Source organism: Coffea arabica, chromosome 11c (assembly GCF_036785885.1).
Source record: "Coffea arabica cultivar ET-39 chromosome 11c, Coffea Arabica ET-39 HiFi, whole genome shotgun sequence".
NCBI lineage: Eukaryota > Viridiplantae > Streptophyta > Magnoliopsida > Gentianales > Rubiaceae > Coffea > Coffea arabica.
Genome location: NC_092330.1, coordinates 41,886,785 through 41,908,676, shown reverse-complemented (window position 1 = coordinate 41,908,676; position 21,892 = coordinate 41,886,785). Strand labels below are relative to the sequence as shown.

Here is a 21,892-nt window from a genome sequence, read left to right as displayed (position 1 = left end):
GAAACGAATCCCATGGAAGACGGGTGCGGTGTCGTTTCCATTGAAATTAACTTCCTGTGGGGAAAATGCATTTTTTTTTCTTTTTTTTTATTTCTCTTGGCTGAGGGACAGGTGTCATGTAACTTGGGGCTGAAATTGGCCTTGATTATATAATATGGTACTAAATATTATCCAAACTTATGATTCTCTGATACGAGCAAGAACTAACTCTTTTGAATTTCCCTTCAAAAAAAAAAAAAAAACTCTTTTGAATTTAAAAGATCCGTACAAAAAAATATATGGTTTATTATCGTTTGGATTAAACTCACTCTATGGAAATGCCTAATTCTAGTTAGAGATATAAATGAATCAAATCGAACTTGACTAGTATGGTTCGAGCTAAAATATGTGAGTTCGAACTCACTGAGGGTCTGTTTGGTTGGAAGTAAAATGTTTTTCTGGGGGAAAATATTTTCCGTGGAAGTAATTTTCCATGAAAATCATTTTCCTTTCATCATTTTCAGGTGTTTGGTTAGTTTATTGAACATATTTTCTTACTTCATTTTTCTGGTGTTTGTTTAACTTTTGAAATATTTTCACTTTTATCTCTATCTTTACTTTCTACACATTATAACTACATACTTCTTCCCATGCAAAATAAGAAAATTTATCTCATTGTTTAACTTTAAAAAATCTTGGAGAAATGTATATATGAATAAAAAATATCTCCTTAAGCAATAAACAAATTGCTGACCATTTAGTGTCAAATATCAATCACATGCAATGCTTATTGTGACATATATCTTGCACTCTCACTGCTGAAAGTTTCTTTAGAAAAGAATGTATCTATTATACATAATTAATTACTAGCATAGGATGAGCAGGATGAGGTTTTTTTTTTATTTTGAATATATTAGGGGAAGGGTTGGGTTGGGTGGTACGGGGGAGGGAGTGTAAGGAAGATGTTTTGGGTTCGAGTCCTCCTGTTTACACTAAAAAAAAAAAAAAGAACATACTACAAGATGTTTTCAGTAAGTTTGTAACATACTACAGGCGGGATGCATGCATTTCGGAAAACAACTTCAGTAAGTTTGGAAGGGAAGTTATTCTCCATAAGATGAGTGAAAATATTTTACATAGGAAAATGTTTTCAGTAACTTTTGTGCAACCAAACACGGAAAATTAGGAAAATATTTTCCCGGAAAACATTTTCACCCGAAACAAACGGATCCTGAATTCTTTAGCTTTGTACTCAAACTCAATTCAATAGTTATTTTAGCTTACTCGAACTCAAATCGAACGAGTCTCACTCAATCAAGTTTAAACAAGTTCAATTAAGCTCGGTCGAGTTTAAGTATTGTAAATGAATATTTTATATTTTTTTGGAATATGGGACGCAATAGACATTTATAATAATAAAATATTACTCACATAGATAAGGCACGATTAAGTTTAACAATTCGACTTGCATATAAGTAACACAATAAATATGTCTATCAAATAAAAAATAATTATCAAAAAGTGCCATTAGCACACTATCAAGCCCAATAGTGTGTGTATTGGTTTCGTATGGATTAGATCTTTTTAGACTTATTTTTCATAAGTGCGTGCATTGGTTTTGTATGGACTAATTTTATGTAACAGTGTACACCAAAAAAAAAATGCTATTGTAGTTATTTATTAGGGTGTTTATCGAATTTTTAATATTGTTGGAGTAATTTTTTTTAAAAAAAAAAGTATGATCCACCATTACCACCCATTGCCACCACGCCCTTTCTTCTCCTCTCTCTCTCTCTCTCTCTCTCTCTCTCCCTTCTTTCTTCCTTCTTCTTCTTTCATTTCCCTTCCCTTCTTCCTCCTCCCTCCTCCCCCCAACCCAATCCAACCCAGATCTCCTCTCCCCTCCTAGTCGCAGCTTCTAGTACATTTTGGTTTGTAAATTGTGTTCTCAAATTTTGATGTGTAAACTTGAAGGATTAGGATTAGGATTGATTTTCAAAATTTAATCTTTAAATTTGGAAGATAAGCTTTGAGGATATATAGGAGCTTGAGAGTACAGGGAAAAAATATATAGTTATTTTGATACATAAGTATATATATATGATATGATTTGATAAGAGCATGGTTAAAACAAGATTAGTTTTTTTTTTCAAAAGTTAATTTTGATAATAGAAGGTAATGCTTCAACATTGCTTATTTTAGTAATAGGTAAAACTCATATAACTCATAACTCGATGATTTTCTCCAATTAGCTGTGTCAAGAGTCTAATTAAAATAGTAACTTTCATATATATATATATATATATATATATATATATATATATATATGCGCGCAATCACCAGTAAATTTAAAAAATGACACCAGATTTTAATACCAAGCCGCCTCGTCATGCTTTGTATGTAGAAAGGTATATAAAATTGGGTAAAATACATAAAACCCCCCTGTGGTTAAGGAAATTGACATGAAACTTCCTTATTGTTTAGAAACACCCACTTAACCCCCCTGTGCTTTGGACTTCTTTGGATTTTACCTGCTAACCGGCTGGGAAGCTAGCGAGTGATATTAACGCGGGCTAATGGTAACTTGTGACTAGAAGAAACTCGTTTCATTCCAATTTTGCCCTCCATGTCTCTTACAAATGAAACCCACCATAGTTGTAGTTCTGCAAATGAAACCATTTGTTAGAGAAATGCAAAACGAAGACCCAAAAGCGTAAGAGCTTAGCAGCTTTGGATGGGAGAAAAAGAGCTTTGGAGGGGCTAAATCAGCTATCATTTCAAGGGAGAACCCAAAAATGTCAAGCTCCCAAAATTTTGGCGGTGGATCGAGGGACCTAAGGTACCAAACCCGGCGATGTTTTTGCAACAATAAAGCAAAGATTAAGGTCGTAGAATCTGAAAAACCATCAAAAGGTATGTTGTATTATGTATGTGAAACTGGTGCTTGTTCATTTTGGGCATGGTGCAACCCAATTAGTAGAGAGGGAGGCACTAATGAATCATCTTGCCAAAGTCCATACGTGGAAAGGGTTTCACCAATTGGACCTGCTACAGCAGAAAGATTTATCATGCGTGGGCAAGGAATGGAAAGTAATAACTATAACATCATTATGGAATTACAATCGAAGATTCACAATGTCGAAGCAACGATGGGGTTGATGAAGATGATGATGATGCTGACTGTACTTGCGTCTCTTTTGTCACTGGTTGTTATATGTTTGAGATGAATTTTGGGCAAAAATTGTAATGTAAAAGTAGTGTAATAGAATCTGGAGTTGGGACAAATTGTAGTGCAAAAATCACATCCTGGTTTCAATCTGGAGTTGATTTTCATGTTTCAATTATAATTGAGCGAATGAAGCTGCTTTTGTTGAGGACATTGAAAAAAACTACTTTTATTCATGACCTAAGGTAAAGGCCCTGAGATTTAAATGCAATGAAGTTGTTAGATCAAGTCATTAGAGTGTCTCAAGTAATATTGTTATCCATAAACACTTAGAAATAATATTAGTCCTCTTAAGATGTTGCCATCCTCAAAGACATCTCAAAGACGCAAGTACATTAATGTAAAAAGCTACATTCTGATTCTAACAAATACACTCTGATCTAACAAAGACACTCTGTTAAGTGCAAACATATAACTAGTAATATTGCCATCCATAAACACTTGTCAGATTTAGTCATCTCCAGTAAAGATGTTGCAGTAACGTGACCCATTACAACAACCATACCACAATGGTATCCTACCATAACGTGCCCAAAAGATTCACCAGCAATATAGTCACAAGACATGATAAATCAGCAAATATGTGGATAGTAATCTGGATTGCTATAAATAAACAAAAAAAAAAACGTGGCATATTACGATAACCATACCACAATGGTATCCTAGCATAATGTGGCCAAAAGCTACACCAGCAACACAGTCACAAATGCCACAGTCAACCAAAACATAGCCAAAAATCTAAGTACAATACCACAATGGCCACAGTCAACCAATGTTATAGCCAAAAAATCTGAGTACAATACCCACGACTGTATCTGCCAACCAAAAGATAGCCAAAAATCTGAGTACAATGAAAGATATTCATACATGTATACCATGATGGTATCAGTACATTCAACCAACAAATGTTTTAGCATAACTAGTACATTCAACCAATTACTTCCTCTTCAACTGCAGTTCATTTTGTTGGTCTTTTGGAGCCACAATGTTGCAGCTTTGACATCCTTGCAGGTGGTTGCTTTCTCTTTAAGGATCTACTTTGCTGGCTCTCTTGGTTGGTACCACCGGCATGTCGATTAGGCTCCTGTATATAAGTTCGCATGGTTAATATGTATGTAAGTATATTGCAGCAGCCAAAGATTGACAATTACTTTCTAGTACCTGTGAAAGTGTAGTACTAGTAGTACTTGAGACCCTAGCCTGAGTTGCAGAAGCTACAGATGTTGCATTTGAACCTGTTGGACCAACTTTAGGTGCCTACAGTTCAAATTGAAATGAATAAGTGTATAAGTAGCAACAAAACACACTTTCGCACACTTTTGACTATTAAATGTTACATTACCTTGTAAAGTTTAGACCCAAGGTGAATCGCTGATTTGCAAGTTCTTATGTTATGTCCAGATTTCAAACACCTCCGACAGTAAACTGCAAGACCTTTTCTACTTGCTTTCTGCTGATTTGTAGGTTCTTCTGGACCCTTCTTCCTCTGTTTTTTTGGCCTACCAGGTTGTTTCTTCACCAATGGTGGGTTCAAATATTGCATTTTGCTATCTACCCAAAACTGTCTCGAAGGAACAGGACCAATTGTGAAATTGTAGGCTCTTAAATATGCTTCCCTTTGGTAACAAACATCAACATATTCCTCGAATTTCAACTTTCTGCTCTGAATGCAGGCAACCGCATGCACGCAAGGAATGCCACTAAGCTGAAAATGACCACAGGTGCATGTTTTCATCTTTAAATTGACAACATTTGTCCTTCCATAGCCATCAACTTCCAAATTCCCATTTCCTCCATAAACCGCAACACAATTTCTTGTCTTTATCTTAAGTTTCTCTAACTTCTCATAAATGTTTGGACACAAAGTGCCACCATGTTTCAGCATGCCCTCTCGCTTGGTTACCATCCTTTGCATTAATCTCCTCCGAATCCACTCCAGCATTGTTATTATTGGCTCCCCTCTAGCTTTTAGAATGTAATTATTCCATGACTCACTCATGTTGTTAACGCAAGTGTCACTCCTACAAGCTGTGCTAAAGTGAGCTCTGGACCATAGTCTTGGTGGCAACCGTTTGAACCACCCCGCAGCTGTTAACTTGTCACCTTCTTGTGGGTCAGCCCTTTCCAGATTTGCTAGGGCAGTTTCATGCTCCGGCATGTTTGCTGCTGCAGCAACTTCCCAAAAAAAGTCTCGAAGGTCTTGATTCTTGAATCTTTGTTTGAAGTTCTCGAACATATGTTTCAAACAGAATCTATGCTCTGATTCAGGAAACAATTCTTCAATTGCATGGACAAGACCCTTTTGTCTATCCGAGATGAAAGTGTAAGCCACTCCTTTGTTTCCTCTTCCAATTTGACTGATTAATTCCCGTAAAAACCAACTCCAACTGTCGTAATTCTCTACCTCAACAACAGCAAAGGAAATAGGGAACATATTGTCATTGGCATCCCTACCCAAGGCTGTAAGGAGTTGACCTCCAAAGGGACTCTTGAGAAAGCAGCCATCTAGTCCTATGATAGGCCTACATCCTTCTAGGAAACCATTTTTCAAAGCACCTAAACCATAATATATCCTCTGAAATGTAGCCCTTTCCTCAATATTTCGCCTATCAATTAGCAATGAAATATGACTATCAGGATTTGAATTTTTAACAGTAGCTACATAATCCCAAAGTCTGTGGTATTGCTCCATGTCATTGCCCCTAAGTGCCTCTAATGCTTTTTGCTTTGTTCTGCCAGTTTTTTTCTGACTAATGTCTACCATAAACAGTCTTCTTGTCTCATTCACTATGCCAGGAATACTGCACCCAGGATCATCCCTCACTTTGGCTTGAAATTTATTACTCAGATATGTTGAAGTGGCATGTCGATTGCTATAATCTCTGCCACAATGATGCTCTCCCTTAAGAGTCTTGATCATAAATGTCTTTGTTTTCTGGATTGTGCTTGCATGAATTCTCCAACTACACCCCTTTGCGCATTTAGCTGTGATTCGAGAGCCTTCATTTCTGATGTAGTTGTGCTCATATCCCTCCCTAATTTCCCATTCCACCAAAGCCTCTCTAAATTTATAGAAACTAGTAAATTTATGACCAACCTTTAGTTCAAAATGCTCTTTCCTAAATTCCTCATCCGTATTGAAGTAACTGTAGACAGGGATGCTTTCGTCATCAGATCCTATTCCTCTGTCAAACAGATTTTCATCATCCTCTACTGCCTCGTTCCAGTCCTCTTCCTGCTCAGTCGCATGACATCTATCATCCCTCCTTGATGTTGGCTGACTTCCCACTTCATGTTGGTACTTGGATTGGGTTTGCTGTTGATGTTGTCCCAAATCAGGTTGTTTTGTAGCTTTTGGTTGCTGATTTTCTTGTTGCTGTTGATGTCCATCTAAATCAGCTTGCTTTGTAGCTTTTCCTTGATTACGTTCTTGTTGCTGCTCAGACCCAATACCAACCGAATTTGCAGATCCAACATTTATAGATGCCTGTGTTGATTCTTGACCATGTAAACCTGCAAATATGTCATCATCTTCAGGCAGTTCTACTGTTTCTCTTAGCCAGTCAGGAAGATCTGAATAATCTGGTATGACTTCGCTTTCTTCTCCACCTTCTCTCTCTGCCTGTGTGGTTGGTTCTCCGCTACAATCAGTCTGCTCTTCTATTGGATCTCTTTTTGCCTGTGTTGTTTCTTCTGCTGCCTTCCTTGTAGGAGACTGCCGGAGCTCTGATGATGTATCACCTTCTTCTTTGTCTTCAAATAATCGCCTGACTGACTTCCTTGCACTTAACTTTACTCTTTGCAACTTAGCTTTTTTATCATTTGTTGTCTTCGTTCTCTTGGACTTGTTCACGTGTTGGGGTCCCACTGAAATTGGATCTGACTGTATTTGTGGTGCCTCTTCTTCACAGATCTCCTTTGCTCTATCTCTAATGTGTGCATTGTCATTATTGTCCTCCCTCCCAATTACTAAAGGGTCAATGTCATCCCTGCCTTTAACAGTTGAGGACGAACCAATCTCAGCCTGCCAGCCATCATGATACGGAAGTGCAAGTAGGCCATCACCAGTCACTCTCTTGTACAGTAATTTTCCTTCTGGGGACACAATTTCAATTGGATCAGGCCCCCTCTCAGCATATATGTGCATTTCTGGAAGCCCCTCATAACATGTTGTCAATAATTCGATGTCGACATCATCCTTGATGGGAACTACACCAACATCAAGGTCATGAAAGGGAATAGAGTACCAGAAATTCACATTTGCTACGCCGTGCTCAATTGTTTGGTACATTTTTTCAAACGCAAATACAGATAATTCATCAGGGTCCCGTCCACAAAATACCCTCACGTGTTCGCAAGTGTATCTAATTCTCGATTTCCATTTGAAATATCCACCATAATGCATATGTATGTTTATGGTCTGCCACGGATTATCTCCCATTCTTATGCACCTAACCCAAAAAATCAACATTAACACACTTATTTAGAAGGATAAAAATCATAATCAATACCAGTATGGACCACAGTAGTTCTGATTACTCCAAAAAATAAATAATCAACATTAACACACTTATCTATAAGAATAAAAATCATAATCAATACCAGTATGGACCACAGCAGTCCTAATTACTCAAAAAAAGTAAATAATCAACATTAACACACCTATCTAGAAGGATAAAAATCATAATCAATACCAGTATGGACCACAGTAGACCTGATTACTCCAAAAAGATCCATACTTTTTGCAGTATATTGCAATTTTTAAAAAAATTTCCCCCAAAGATTGTCAGAAAAGCTTCTGTCTAAGCCATACCCAGACTTTTTGCGTATTTACCAATTTTAAACCAAATTTTTCCACAAACATTGTCCGAAGATTGTCGGAAAAGCTTCTGACCAAGCCAAAACTGAAAATTTGCATATTTACAGAATTAAAAAAAAATTTCGCACAAACATTGTCGGACAAACTTCTGACTAAGCCAAAACTAACAATGGCGGTTCTTTTACCAAGTTTCAAAATATCCCCAACATTTTACTACCAAATCACATGCCATCAAACAAATCAACTCGTCTACTGCTTAAGGTTCGGATATGTATTTTACCTGGTTAATAGATAAGTCCAATGCGTTGCGACTACGACCAATCTGCACAGCAACGGCGACCGATCTACACTATAACGCCGATCGATGTTCACTATATATCCCGCAGATCTGCAACACAAACACCTTCTTCTTGGCTGTAGGTTTAGGGTTTATCTCTCATTTTATGAAATGTAGCTCAAGCCCGACTGATCTTCACCGTAACTCACACCGCTATGCATAATGGTGCTTCTTCTTGGTTGTAGGTTTAGGGTTTCTTTCTACGCGATTTTCAGAAGTCCTCTACTGCATCTGTAACTTTTCACATATTATATATGAGGGTATTTTTGGTATTTCATGTTATTACCGGCTTCCCAGCCGGTTAGCAGGTAAAATTCAAAGAAGTCCAAAGCACAGGGGGGTTAAGTGGGTGTTTCTAAACAATAAGGAAGTTTCATGTCAATTTCCTTAACCACAGGGGGATTTTATGTATTTTACCCTATAAAATTTTGGAAAGTCGTTACACTTTTCCGCACGCTTCCTTCACTCACTTCCGAATCTCCCAACGGCAACGCTGGAGCTGACTCAATGAAGTCCCGAGGCGACGGCGAAACCACCACCAGCAACTCCAACTCAAAGAAGATTCTGCTGACGTCACTCTCAGCAATGGTGGCTGAAACCTCGACATTTCCGATCGACCTGATTAAAACCCGGCTCCAGCTCCACGGCGAGCGTCAGTCAGCCCTCTCGTTAACCCCTAAACCCACCAGGGCCACCACAAACACCTTCAAAATCGCCTACCAAATCCTCCGCAACGACGGCCTTTTCGGGCTCTACAATGGCTTGTCCCCGGCAATTTTAAGACATCTATTTTATACTCCTATCCGGATTGTGGGTTATGAGCATTTAAGGGCCCAAATTCGCCCTTCGGACCATCCACTTTCTCTATCGACAAAACCAATTCTTGGTGGCATTTCTGGAGCAATAGCTCAGGTATTTACTCTTTTTTTTTTCTTCTAATTTATTTTGATAAAACATTAAGCATGTCAATTAGAGACTTAGAATGAATACTTGGATTAGTTGAGGTTTCGATGCTGCTAATTTCATTGTTTTCCAATATGGCTGCATGACTAGAATGAAGAAATGGGTGATTAAGCTTGTAAAGTCGCTACTTTTATTTTTCCTCTTTTTGTTAAAATTATTTTCCTATGTGCCTGTATCTGTGAAAAATGTGGATTATGTAAGCTAGAAGCTGGGTTTTTTTTTTTTTTTTGCAATTATTCCAAATGTGCCCATATGACTGAAGAATTTGGATTAATAAGCTAGCAATGCTGCTTGATTTCATTGCTTTGGATGTGCCCATATGACTGGAAAGAGAATTTTGGATTGAGTAATCTTGTAATGCTGTTTGGCCGTTGTTTGTGCCATGCTTGTATAACTTGAACGAAAGTTTTGGATTGGATAAGCTTCTATTGCTTATTGTTTCCATTATTCTGAACTTCTTGTATGATCGGATTGGGCATTTTTGGGTTGAATGAGCCTTTAATGCTGCTTTTTTTTTTTTTTTTTTTCATTCTGAACGTGCATGTATGATTAGTTGAAAATTTGGGTTACATGTGCTAGTAATGCTGCTTAATTTTGTAATCTTTAACAAAAATGTTCCAGTATCACTAGAATGAAGGATTATAAGTAGTATGCTTGTAATGCATGTAGCAAGACTATGATTTCATTAACTAGGGGGAATGCTTTGTTCTTTGTTGGAGTTATTTCTTGTTTTGGCAAGTGGCGACCGCTTCAAAATGCACCATGTAATGAGGCATAGAGTTTTTTCTTTTTCTTTTTTTTTTTTCCAAAGTACAACTACAAAATTTTATTGATACAGAACCGGAAAATATAAAACGTAGCATAGGGTATCTATACATCAATGAATCTTTACAAATATTCGCGACCCAGAATTCTATGCAATTCATCAAAATCTATCAAAGCACTTATGGGAAATGCACCATTCAACAATCAGCAACCAATTCTGCTGTCTTTGGCACATTTCTCCATGAGGCTCCAATATACTGTATGGTTTCAATTTTCTGACCTACCATAGCCACAACAGATACATTTCCACTTTGGAATAGCACCAGATTTATAGGTTTCCAGACGAAGTACACAGAGGCAGCTAGAGCAAGCCTACGAAATTTATCAATAAAAGATGTAGACATCCAATGCTCACAAACCCAGGACAATTCCATTGACCATGGCAGGGGTCCCCTGAAAACTGAAACCATTTTTAGAATTTTCTGCCACACTACAGCTAAAAGAGGAAACAAGACATTCAAAAATGATATGGCTCATCAATTCCTCCACACCACCACACAACACATTCAAACTTACCACTTAAGCATCCCCACTTCCTCATTTTATCCTTGGTATATAGTCTGTTCTTGCATAACAATCAAAGAATGAATGAGAATCTTGGAATGAACCCCTTTTCCCACACAAGTTTATGCCAAGGGACTTCTTGTGATGGGATAAGTTTTCTGAAGTTCTTTCTATCAAACCCAAAATAGTTTGTCTTCCTTGCCAAGTCTCTCCTGTTATTATTGCTGGTTTAGAAGGTTTTTTGATTAGATGTTTACTCATTAATACTTAGATAGTGGCCAGCCCGGCTGACCTCATTAAAGTGAGGATGCAAGCAGATACACGAATGGTGAATCAAGGTCTCAGGCCCAGGTACCTGGGGCCATTTGATGCTTTATGCAAGATTATTTCTCAGGAAGGATTTGGAGGACTTTGGAAAGGCGTCTTCCCAAATGTGCAGAGAGCCTTCTTGGTGAACATGGGAGAATTAGCTTGTTATGATCACGCAAAACATTTTGTTATACAAAACCAGATTGCTGAAGATAATATTTATGCGCACACTTTATCTTCCATTATGTCTGGTCTTTCAGCAACAGCATTGAGTTGTCCTGCAGATGTAGTTAAAACAAGAATGATGTATGAGGCAGCTGGTGTCGATGGGAAGGCAAAATATCAGAATTCATTTGATTGTCTCGTCAGAACTGTTAAAATTGAAGGATTTGGCGCACTGTGGAAGGGATTCTTTCCCACATGGGCAAGGCTTGGTCCTTGGCAATTTGTGTTCTGGGTTTCATATGAGAAACTCCGCCAGATCGCAGGGCTTTCCTCATTCTGACGACTTCTTGTCAACAAATTAACTTAGTAGTCTTCATAGATGCACATTCCAAAGCATCAGCCACTATTTTGTCTTCTGATCTTAGTGCATGGATGCTGCAGTTTTGAACTTTTGATCACCTTCATTTTTTTTAAGCGGTTTTCATGAGCAAAGGTCAGAAACCAACTCAGCTGCCTCATTCATTCCATTCTTGTGGAAGTAGTTGCCACAGGGACAAGAACATCACCCCTGGGACGCAACTACGAAATTAAGTTTACCTCCAATCCATCCAGTGCTACTGGCTGTCAGCTGTAACTGGTCCAAACATTTCATATCTACTTCATGCTGGACAGAGTTTTAGCCAATTAGCATTTGACAGCAATTCTTGGTGGACAGGGACTGTCGCATACCTTTTATGAACATTGTGTTCGTCCTTGATTCTGCACGTGGAAATGCAGGCTCTTGCGGGTTCCGTTTAAGGAAATTAATTACGACGTTGTCTTGGTGCTCAATACGGTGACACCTCATGCTAAAAGTACACGTGCAGAATACTTGATCTTAATTAGCATGTGTTCCAATTGCGGTTGGCTTCTCCTCTTATTTTAGCATATATCTTCCAACAGGGCCTATAATCGGCTTGGCTTCAAAAAGCAATTGATTTTGAAATCAAGGTTTACAAAAAAATAATAAATAAATTTTCTTGTACGCCCCTCCTCACATTCTTCTCATCCTCGACTGTCGGATTCTAAGACTTGAAAACAAGTCTCCAATGCCTTGAAATATGCGGATGCATCGACGTTTTCCATATGTACGTACTAATTAGTACAGCAACATCCATTCTTACACACGGTACTATTTTAAGCTGCAGCTTGCAACCCTTTTGTGATTTGTCAATGCATGCAAAGGCCTGCATTTCCAAGTAAACGTAACTGCCCTTGAGCACGTAATAAAGCATACTAATACTCCCTCCGTCCCACTTTGATAGTCCTGTTTCTTTTTTCACACAGTTTAAGAAAAAGTAGTTAACTTTGTTGGAAAAGTAAATTTAGATTGCTATTTTTCTAAAATACCCTCACATTAAATAGAGTACAACTTTATGGGAACTTGAATTGATAGTAAAAAAAGAATCAACTCTCATTAAATGGGGTAGGTTTATAGCAACAACAACTTGTATTGAATAAGGGTATTTTAGGAAAATGAAAATACAACTACATTCTTCAATTGGAAAGTGGACTGCAATTTGGGACAGACAAAAAAGGAAAACAGGACTGTCAAAATGGGACGGAGGGAGTAATATGTTTTTAGTAATGTCTTCAAAACGCAGATACATAGGATTGTAATATGTTACAGCGATCGCTTTTAAAGAAAATTTTAATGCAGCTTTCAATTTTACTATGCATCGCAGCTGTTGCAGCTGGACTGGGCACAATTGTACCGACCGAGTTGCTGCATTCATTTTCTACTCAGGAATCATTAATGGTATATTAATTAAATAGAGAAAGCGTTTTGTTCCCCCCTTGTTGTATTGTATGCTAAACAATTGGCTCAGTCCTACGCGTTTTCTCATTAATACGATGGAGGGTAAAATTATTGCTACCTATCTTACTTGTTTATTTGATAAATTTTTCATTGAATCGTGTATTTATAATGCCTTTGTTGTTGCTGGTGGAGGCAATAAATCCATCCATCTTAAAACTCATTGCTGAGCCAGACAAATGTCTAGGTGTAGTTTAATTCACATAATTAAATGACTCGTACTCGCCTTTAAATTTTGTGGCAATTACGGACAGGTGCACTTTTAAATACGTGACTAGCAACAATATTGATGGTAAGCCCGTGTTACCTACCTGTTCCCTTCTTTTTTTATTTTGTGACGGCCCCTCAGTTTTTCACCTTTTTTCGATTTCGCATCTGTAACTTCGATTAACAACTAGAAGGCTCATGCTTTAAGCCTCCGCATGCAGCAGCATTTGAAAGATGATCAAGAATCTTAAGTACTTCCTTTTGACCAAAAAAAAAAAAAAAACCTTAAATGAAGTACTTCTTCGAATTCTCTTGAGGACATATATACATTGTTCTTACGACTAATGATTTAGGATAACTCGAAGTTATTAGGTTAAGAAAGAAGTTTGATCTGAATTTTATCAAAGGGATGTAACTTTTTTTTTTTTTTTTTTTTGTTTTTAAAGAATGTTAATGCATGCCAAAATACATTCTTCTTTTAGTTCCGACTTCCTACACTTGGATATATATCAATGTGAAACTCCTTTTCCTCATTAGTTTTATTTATGCAGCTATCTGACAGGCTTATGATTTTCTAAAATTCCTACTTCTTATGGCACTTAGTTGCCATTAAAAACCATTACTGCTTGCTCTCTCTATAATTGAAAGTGCAACAAAAAAAAAAACGTATACATGATAAGCTGCTTCATAATTGTTTCATTTATCTGCCGAATCTGTAATCTCCTAGAACATTAACTAGTTTTTTTTTTTTTTTTTATGTTTAATGCTACAAACAAACATTTATAAAGTGGCAATACAATCAAAGAAAAAAAAGAATTGAATCTGCAAAATAAAAGTTCAAGAAAACATTTAATGTACAGTAAGTGGAAGTGGTGTTTGTAGCCGTTGTGATTAATCAGTATTGATTTCAGTTAAGATTAATTTAGCTTCTTTCTTTGGCAATATTTGTATCCACAATCCTGCTGATTTGAGAAGGAAAAAAAAAAAAAATAGATACTTGTATCCACAAAGCCGAAAGTTATGCCAAACGGACTGAAAGCTCTAGAGCGTTACATCCAAGGCTAATAATTTACTGATACCCATTCATAAGTAATTAGGTAGGGGTATCTTAAATTTTTATATATAGGTATAAATGGATTATTTAATAAATAGATATAATTATATAATCCATCAAATCCAATTAACTCATTTAAAATTATTTTCACAATCACATTCATTTATAGTTGTCTTCAGCAACAATATCCTAATTTCTTCATCACCTTTGACCAAACGTAGCATCAGAAAGCGGATAACCTAATGGAAAGATAGGAGAATATGTTAGCCAATTTTTAACTTAAAGATAAAGAATAACTATACACTAGGAGATTTTTTTTTTTTATATCGTGTTTTCATCTGTATTTTCTTGATATCCAATTTCAAGTTCATAAGTTGGCCAATCATTGTTTAATCTCTTTTTTTCATGGTTCCAAATCCTTTCTCTATTGCACAGCAAAAATACATGGATCTGTCAAAAGGCGCTGCTGAAAATTATCATCATTCTTTTGGTGGAAGAGACAAGAATTAATTGGTGCTTTTCTTTTTCTGGGCTCAGTTATTCTCTTAATAAAAGAGACTATAGTCATTTTGTCATGATGTCCTACTTAAATTTTTTTCCCTCCGTTTCTTCATTATTTTGTCATGATGCTAACTACTTTTGTTTCAATTATTATTATTATTATTTGCTGGTTTTATCTTATTATTTTATTTTCTCTTAATTTGCTCATTTTTCAGCATTACCAATTTAGGGCAAACTCTAACTTCCTTTCCTACCTTTCCAAAATGAAACTGTAAATTTCTGCACAAAAAAAAATGCTAGGGGTTAGAAGTTTTTGAATTAAGTTTTTATGTTAACTTTCGTATTATTTAGTCCAAAGTTTTATATTTTTATTATTCAATTATTAAATAGTATGTAATTTTGTAACATAGCGCGCAGATGGGATAAAAATGGTAATTAAACTTATTGTGCATTATAAATGGATTGATTCATTTATACCTATTACTCATTTTAATTTACCTAAACCTGCTCAAAATCACTCATTTTGACACCTCTAATTAAGATAACAACAAGATCAGGGTTGTAAAAAGCTCTGTTTTGAAACTCGGACCTGACCGGCCGGTCGAACCGGGAACCGGCCAGGTAGCCGGTCCGAGTCTTATTAAAAAACCGAAAATTTAAAACCCGGTCAAAAAGCCGGTCAAAAACCGGGTTTGACCGGAAAAAAACCGGTTTTTCCGGTTCAACAGTAATTTTTTAAAAAAAAAAATTCAAACTTTATAATATTATGTTTTGACCCCCTAAATTGTTAAAACTTATCGATATACCTCAAATATTTGATACTTTATAAATATTGTCCTAAAATTTGATGTTATTTTTCAATTAAACTCATAATTTTAATTCTAAACTTGTTAATATTTATTAAATAATATAAATTGCTATTTAATTGTTCTAATTTCTTTATATTTTCTTGTTAAATATATTTGAAACATCAAATATATATGAATATACCTTTATTAATATCAATATATTATTAGATACTATAAATATAATATTTTAATTTTTAAATAATTTTTATTTATGACGTCATCCTGTTCGACCCCTATCGACTCCCGGTCGAACCCATTGACCCCTGACCCCTGACCTTAGCCGAGTCGCTATCCGGTCCGGTTCTGAAAACATAGGTAAAAAGGACAAAATTCCTATTGGAGGGCTTTGATTCAAGTAAAAGGGACAGTGCAGAATTGTCAATAAACATGTTCTGGAATGGATTTTGATTTAGGTTCTCCTTGCTGCATAACTCTTTGACTGATTCAAAGTTTTCTTTCCTCTACATTAGATCACAAATAAAAGTCATCAATGCAAAAAATAACTCCATAAGCCATCTCAAACATAAGCATAACTACCGCTTCGCATCCGATTAAGTGTAGCTGAATTATTCTGTGATTTTATCAATTGTAGTGAATGGACAGGTGGCTGACTAATTAGAATGTGGAATAAGGAGCGAGATGAGCAAATGGATGGTAGATTGGAAGTGCTAAAATACTAAAGACCAACACGTATGTTTACCATGCGAATTCTGTATTAAAGTAATCAAGGATACAATTTGATGCAATCCTTCATTCGTTTGATATTTTATAAACTAGAACACATATATAAAATTTGATATGTATATTGAAATTAAAATTATTTGCAACCACTAATGCATAGAGTGTTAGTATAAGAAAAAACTAATAATTTAATTCTTGCGTATAAAATTTTCAAAAAGCGAGTAGGTGCCTGTACAAGAGGAAGAAGATATCTAGTTTGAACTTTGGGAGTCTGCAGCCATGAGAGAATACAGTTTCTCCTTGTCACTTATGTACTGTATTCACAACCGTGCGCAAAGAGAATTGACCTACATAGACAAACGGCGATAGTACAATGAAATGAAATAATGAATGAACATGAATTTTGTTAGTTGAGCCAAAATCAAAATATACCCTTGGATTATAAATCTTCTTGGTACATTTCGGTCCCATGGATTAATGAACTATATTTCCCTATATATATATATATATATATACACGTATATACATATATTATATACACATTGTCATTTTGGTGCCAATAGTCAAGAATCCTCCTCTATATATCCTTCTCTCTATTTCTCTGCAGGATATCTGTTTGATCTTTTGGAGCGCTGGATAAAAGTAGGATTTAGTTAGTATCAAGGGATCATATTCTTGACTGGCTAGCCCTTTAAAATGGGAAGATCACCATGCTGCGACAAAGTTGGGTTGAAGAAAGGAACGTGGACAGCCGAGGAAGACCAAAAGCTCTTGACTTACATCGAACGACATGGCCATGGAAGTTGGCGAGCCCTCCCATCAAAAGCTGGTGACCTCCATCTACCTTTGTTTGTCGTTGTTTTTTTTTTTTTCTGGAATTTTTACCGTTTGCTTCTTTGCGCACGTTTTGGTCCCTCTCGTACACAAAAAACATGAGCACTATTTTATATCCTAGCGTCTGCCAAAAATAACTTGTGTACTTTGGTTGGTTATTAGGGCTTCAAAGATGTGGCAAGAGCTGTAGACTTAGGTGGACAAATTATCTGAGGCCTGATATCAAGAGAGGAAAATTCAGTTTGCAAGAAGAACAGACCATTATCCAACTCCATGCACTTCTTGGAAACCGGTAAGAAGATCAATCTGCAACATGCATGATCAACTATGCTTGCTTACACCCACCCCCCTACCCCCCAAGAAAAAAGAAAAGAAAAGAAAAGCGTTCAACTATTCTTGCATTATTGGCCTGCACACGAAAAATGAAACATATTTTCTGTATTTTTCATCTTCATAGTACGAGCACATATAAAAGGCTTCATCTGTTTAGCATATTCTTTTTCATAATTTTATTTGAATCACAAATATATTTTCAACCATATAATCATATTTTTATCTCATATACCTCATATAAAAAAAACTACATTTCAAATAAAATTTTCAAATAATAGTCCATCCAAACACACCTATTTTTTTAAATGGTGATATAGATGGTCAGCCATAGCAGCTCATCTGCCGAAGCGAACAGACAACGAGATAAAGAACTACTGGAACACACATCTGAAGAAGAGACTAACCAAGATGGGCATCGATCCTGCAACTCATAAGCCAAAAACCAACGCCTTTGGCTGCAGCCAACAAAAGGATGCCGCGAACCTTAGTCACATGGCTCAATGGGAAAGTGCTCGTCTTGAAGCCGAAGCTAGACTTGTTCGCGAATCAAAACTCTTGTCCTCCATTCCTTATCCAACTAAACCCTCGTTCCAACCACCATGCCTTGATATACTAAAAGTATGGCAAGCAACATGGACGACAACAAAGAACGTTACTAGTACTAATGGTTTTTTCACCTCTAACGGAAACCTTCAATCTCCAAACTCTACCTTAAACTTCTCGGACAACATGTTCCCTGTTCCTCGTACCAATGCTGGTTTTGGTGCAAATGTAGCTATTCCAGTCATGGAGTATGTCCAAAACTCGAAGCAACAGGTAGGTTCTGGGACAATGACAAAACAAACTGTCCCAAATAGCTGGAATCCTCTAGGGAAACTAAATCAACACGATCACCAGGTGGAGGTTGGGGAAAGAATGGACATGGAGGTGATGGATAACGCAATACAGCTTGACGATAATGACAATATTGAATACCCTAACCCTGATGATGCTGGATACATTGCAGAAAACTCCTTAAGGCATCAGAGTTTCATGGAAGGCTTTGCCAGCATTCTATCGGATGATGGCAATAACTCCACCAGCCCTATTGGACCCTGTTACAATCTTGACAATAGCAGCTGTGGTGGTGATCTTGAAGACAACAGAAAATATTGGAATAATATCCTCGACAATTTGGTTACTTTCACGTCTGGTTCACCAATTTTCTAAGTAACAATCTTCATTAGACTAGGTTAATTTAAGGAGGCTATAATTGCCAAGAAGAACAATTGCTTGGTTTGAAAGAAAATCGAAGGATAATCAACATGTGTAGTAGAAGTGCTCAAACTAAGAATGTGCTTAGTTGGTTATCCCAGAAATTTAGCTGTTTTTCTTTTGTTATTAGCTAGTAGACCTGATTAAGTTTCTAGTATTGTTTCCTAGGTGAAAAAAGAGTTTGTACTTTCTTGATAATGATAATGGTGGTGATGGGCTCGTTGGTTCCATTAATTTTGTGGAGCCATAGGTGACTTAAACGGATCACTCAACAGTCAACATTGTAACTCGATCAAGAAGGTTATGTGGCTCCTTTTGTGTTATGGTTCTCTATCATGAAAACATACGGGCTGCGAAAAAGCCTACCTTGCATTTATTTTGAGGACCACTGTACTTTTGTGAAGTGAACGAAATAAGCTGCTTGCGAGTCGATTAAAGTTCCAACTCAAGCACAAGTTTGATCGAGCTAGAGTTGACTTACAACTATGCAAATATGGTTATTGAATCAGACTCAAACTAGTTTTTAGGTGTTCTGTTCCAAATCTCACTAAGCTTTATATATATATATATATATATATATATATATTAAAATACCTAAAAATCTACATTTTAGAAGAAATTACATATCTTGTCACTCGAATTCAAGTTCCCTATATTTTACGCAAGTCGAACTTGAGTTTCGAAATCCAAGATCCGTCAAATTGGAGCTGGATTTAGAACTGAAATTTGAATGATACAATTTGAACTCAACCTCGAATAGATCAGTGTTTGAACTGAACTAGACTTGTTGCTATCCTAGACTGAAACCCATGACTTTTCCTCTTGTGGGGATACGTACATTGTGAAATTCTTATACAAATTTGTATAACAACACAAATGGGATAGTGTGATCGTATTCTATTAGTGGTCATTGATTGTACACTATGAGGAAGCAGTCTCATACTCTCATTTGGGCAGTCGGGAAAAAGAAAAGGAAAAGACAAAAAGGTGTAAAAGCTCTAGGGATGTTATAGAGTTCCTCAGGGTGTACGTTTGGACTTTATCTGGCATACTTCAACACTTCTAAGGCTCATAACGAGAAAGTGATTATTGGAAATTGGCTTTTTTAAGCAAATAGAATTTGTGTAGTTATTTATGCAAAGGTTGTTCTCATTTGATTATTTTACCCTGATTTTAGATTTTGATTTGGATGATAAAATTTTTTTGATGTTTTTGTTTGTTTTTAAAAAAAAACTAAAATCTAGAATCTACCAGTGGTAGGTTTAACAAGCCCGTAATTATTTTGATATTTGAAAAAGCCAAAACAGGTTTGCTAACTCTAAAATACACCCAAGAGCAGCTCTTTATAATCTACTTCTTTCAGTTTAATACTTAGCTCTGAGATCATGACTTCAAAAGTAAAATTGAACACCAGCCATAATCACTTAGTAATGATTAGCATATTTTTAGATGGAGCTAAAAAAAAAAAAAGATAAAGACAAACCTGGCCCTATGAAAAAATAATTACTTAATTATATGCAAATAATGCAGTAATTTTTTGGATTGATCATTGTTTGCAAAAAAATTTTTTACTTGCACACCATTTTTATTTCACATGTATGATATCACAAAAAATGCTACAGTTTTATTCCAATTTTTTTTTTTTTACCCAAACTCTATGAACTAATTGAGAAAATCCCTCCTATCTGTATATGGCTAACCGATTTCTAGCTAGCACCTACTCTTCGTTTTTTTTTCTGTCGGCAGGCAGTCGATAGTTTGAAAGTTTATATTACCATTTTTTCTTACCGGATTGTTTCCCAGAGAAATGCAAAAGCTGCACCCTCACAGCAGCTGGTGGCATTGTCCTTGGAACATTTAATTACTGCGGTCTGAGCCATTGGAACCGTTAGTAGCCGCCGTTGATTTGTATCAAAGATTTGCTTGTTACGGACTCTCAGGCACGTACCGTGTCGATTACATAACCGTACACCAAACATGTTGGGTCATCTCCAGCGGAAAATCTGCATCAAACGTGAGAATGTTTATTCTAGGATTCCTATCTTAGCTTAATGAATATCTGATGACGGATCGATTGGGTTTTTCCTGTTTGGTCTTCTTTAAGTCCCAACTAAAGAAGTTGACTTTTCACGCGTGAAACAGGAAGGAAATTGATCATTAATTCTCTCAACTCCAAATATCGTCTTAGCCATTATTCATTCCAATCATCCCTAGATTTATAAACTGACGCGTATTCCTGCAGTTCTTTTTTTTTTTGCCGGATTCAAATTGAAAATGGTTAGTTTTGGGCTGTGTTTCCACTTTCCATCCAAACTCCATTGTAAGGGTTATAATTTTGCATGAATTTCCAGTCGTTTTCTCTCCTTAAGCTTTGTGGTTAAAAATTTTTGGAGGAAAAGAAATGGTGATATTTCGACGTGCGTGTAGCAAGCATCTATGCTAGGTTGTTAAAAATAAACACTTCTAAATTGTTTGAGAGGTGAAAGGATGTTTTAAGGTGTTTTTTCTGTTTTCATTTTGGTAAATGTACTTATAAATATATATATATATATATATATATATATATATATATATAAAAGTTTATCACATCGTAGCAATCAAACTATATATGCTTTTGGACAAGGTGTGCCCTTTCTGAAGTTTGTAAAACGAAAACGGCAGCATTATCTATTTTGTTAGGCATTTTTCACGCAACAGATTTTCTGTCTCACACCATGTGTTATTCTCTGTCTCACTTTTTATTATATTGCTATTTCTCCTACATAAATATCATGTTTTAGTTCTATTTTATTTTCTTAAAATCCAACAACTATTAATTGAGTAATACAAAAAATTTAACAAACTCAAAAAATCAAAATGCATAAAAAATGAGATTTTTTATGAATTTTCTGCTATATTTTTTAATTTTCTATTATATATTACTTTTTTGAAACTGTTGTATTTATTTTTTATTCAATTAATAATTATTGAATTTCAAGAAAATAAAAAAAACTAAAACATGATATTTATGTAAAAAAAAATAGTAATATAATAAAAAATAAAATAAAAAATAATAAAGAATGTAAGACAAAAGATCCTTGCGCATTTTTCATTGTTAAAGGAGAAGAACAGCCGGCCCGCAGGCCATACTACTCTAAATTTTCGGTGGTTGATTTTCTGATCATCATTTCCAATGCCTCGTGTTGTCTTGTTAAACTT

At 36.0% G+C, this 21,892-nt stretch overlaps 2 protein-coding genes across 2 annotated transcripts; both read left to right on the top strand.

Moving 5' to 3' along the window:
- Positions 1-8,802: 8,802 nt before the first annotated feature.
- Positions 8,803-11,577, top strand: LOC140017081 (mitochondrial uncoupling protein 3-like). Its single transcript, XM_072071439.1, has 2 exons — positions 8,803-9,273; positions 10,925-11,577. Exons 1-2 carry the CDS (start codon positions 8,869-8,871, stop codon positions 11,465-11,467), a joined length of 948 nt encoding a protein of 315 aa, XP_071927540.1. The 5' UTR covers positions 8,803-8,868; the 3' UTR covers positions 11,468-11,577.
- Positions 11,578-16,969: 5,392 nt separating this feature from the next.
- On the top strand, positions 16,970-18,649 carry LOC140016598 (transcription factor MYB16-like). The gene is made up of 3 exons (XM_072070164.1): positions 16,970-17,102; positions 17,270-17,399; positions 17,758-18,649. Exons 1-3 carry the CDS (start codon positions 16,970-16,972, stop codon positions 18,647-18,649), a joined length of 1,155 nt encoding a protein of 384 aa, XP_071926265.1.
- The last annotated feature ends 3,243 nt before the right edge of the window (positions 18,650-21,892 follow it).

Bases quoted from the DNA above. Each gene is read 5' to 3' on its own strand.
- LOC140017081 (XM_072071439.1), top strand. From the start codon at position 8,869: ATGAAGTCCCGAGGCGACGGCGAAACCACCACCAGCAACTCCAACTCA. The intron at 9,274-10,924 runs GTATTTACTCTT...ATTAATACTTAG, and splicing joins TTTCTGGAGCAATAGCTCAG to ATAGTGGCCAGCCCGGCTGA.
- LOC140016598 (XM_072070164.1), top strand. From the start codon at position 16,970: ATGGGAAGATCACCATGCTGCGACAAAGTTGGGTTGAAGAAAGGAACG. The intron at 17,103-17,269 runs GTGACCTCCATC...GTTGGTTATTAG, and splicing joins AGCCCTCCCATCAAAAGCTG to GGCTTCAAAGATGTGGCAAG. The intron at 17,400-17,757 runs GTAAGAAGATCA...ATGGTGATATAG, and splicing joins CATGCACTTCTTGGAAACCG to ATGGTCAGCCATAGCAGCTC.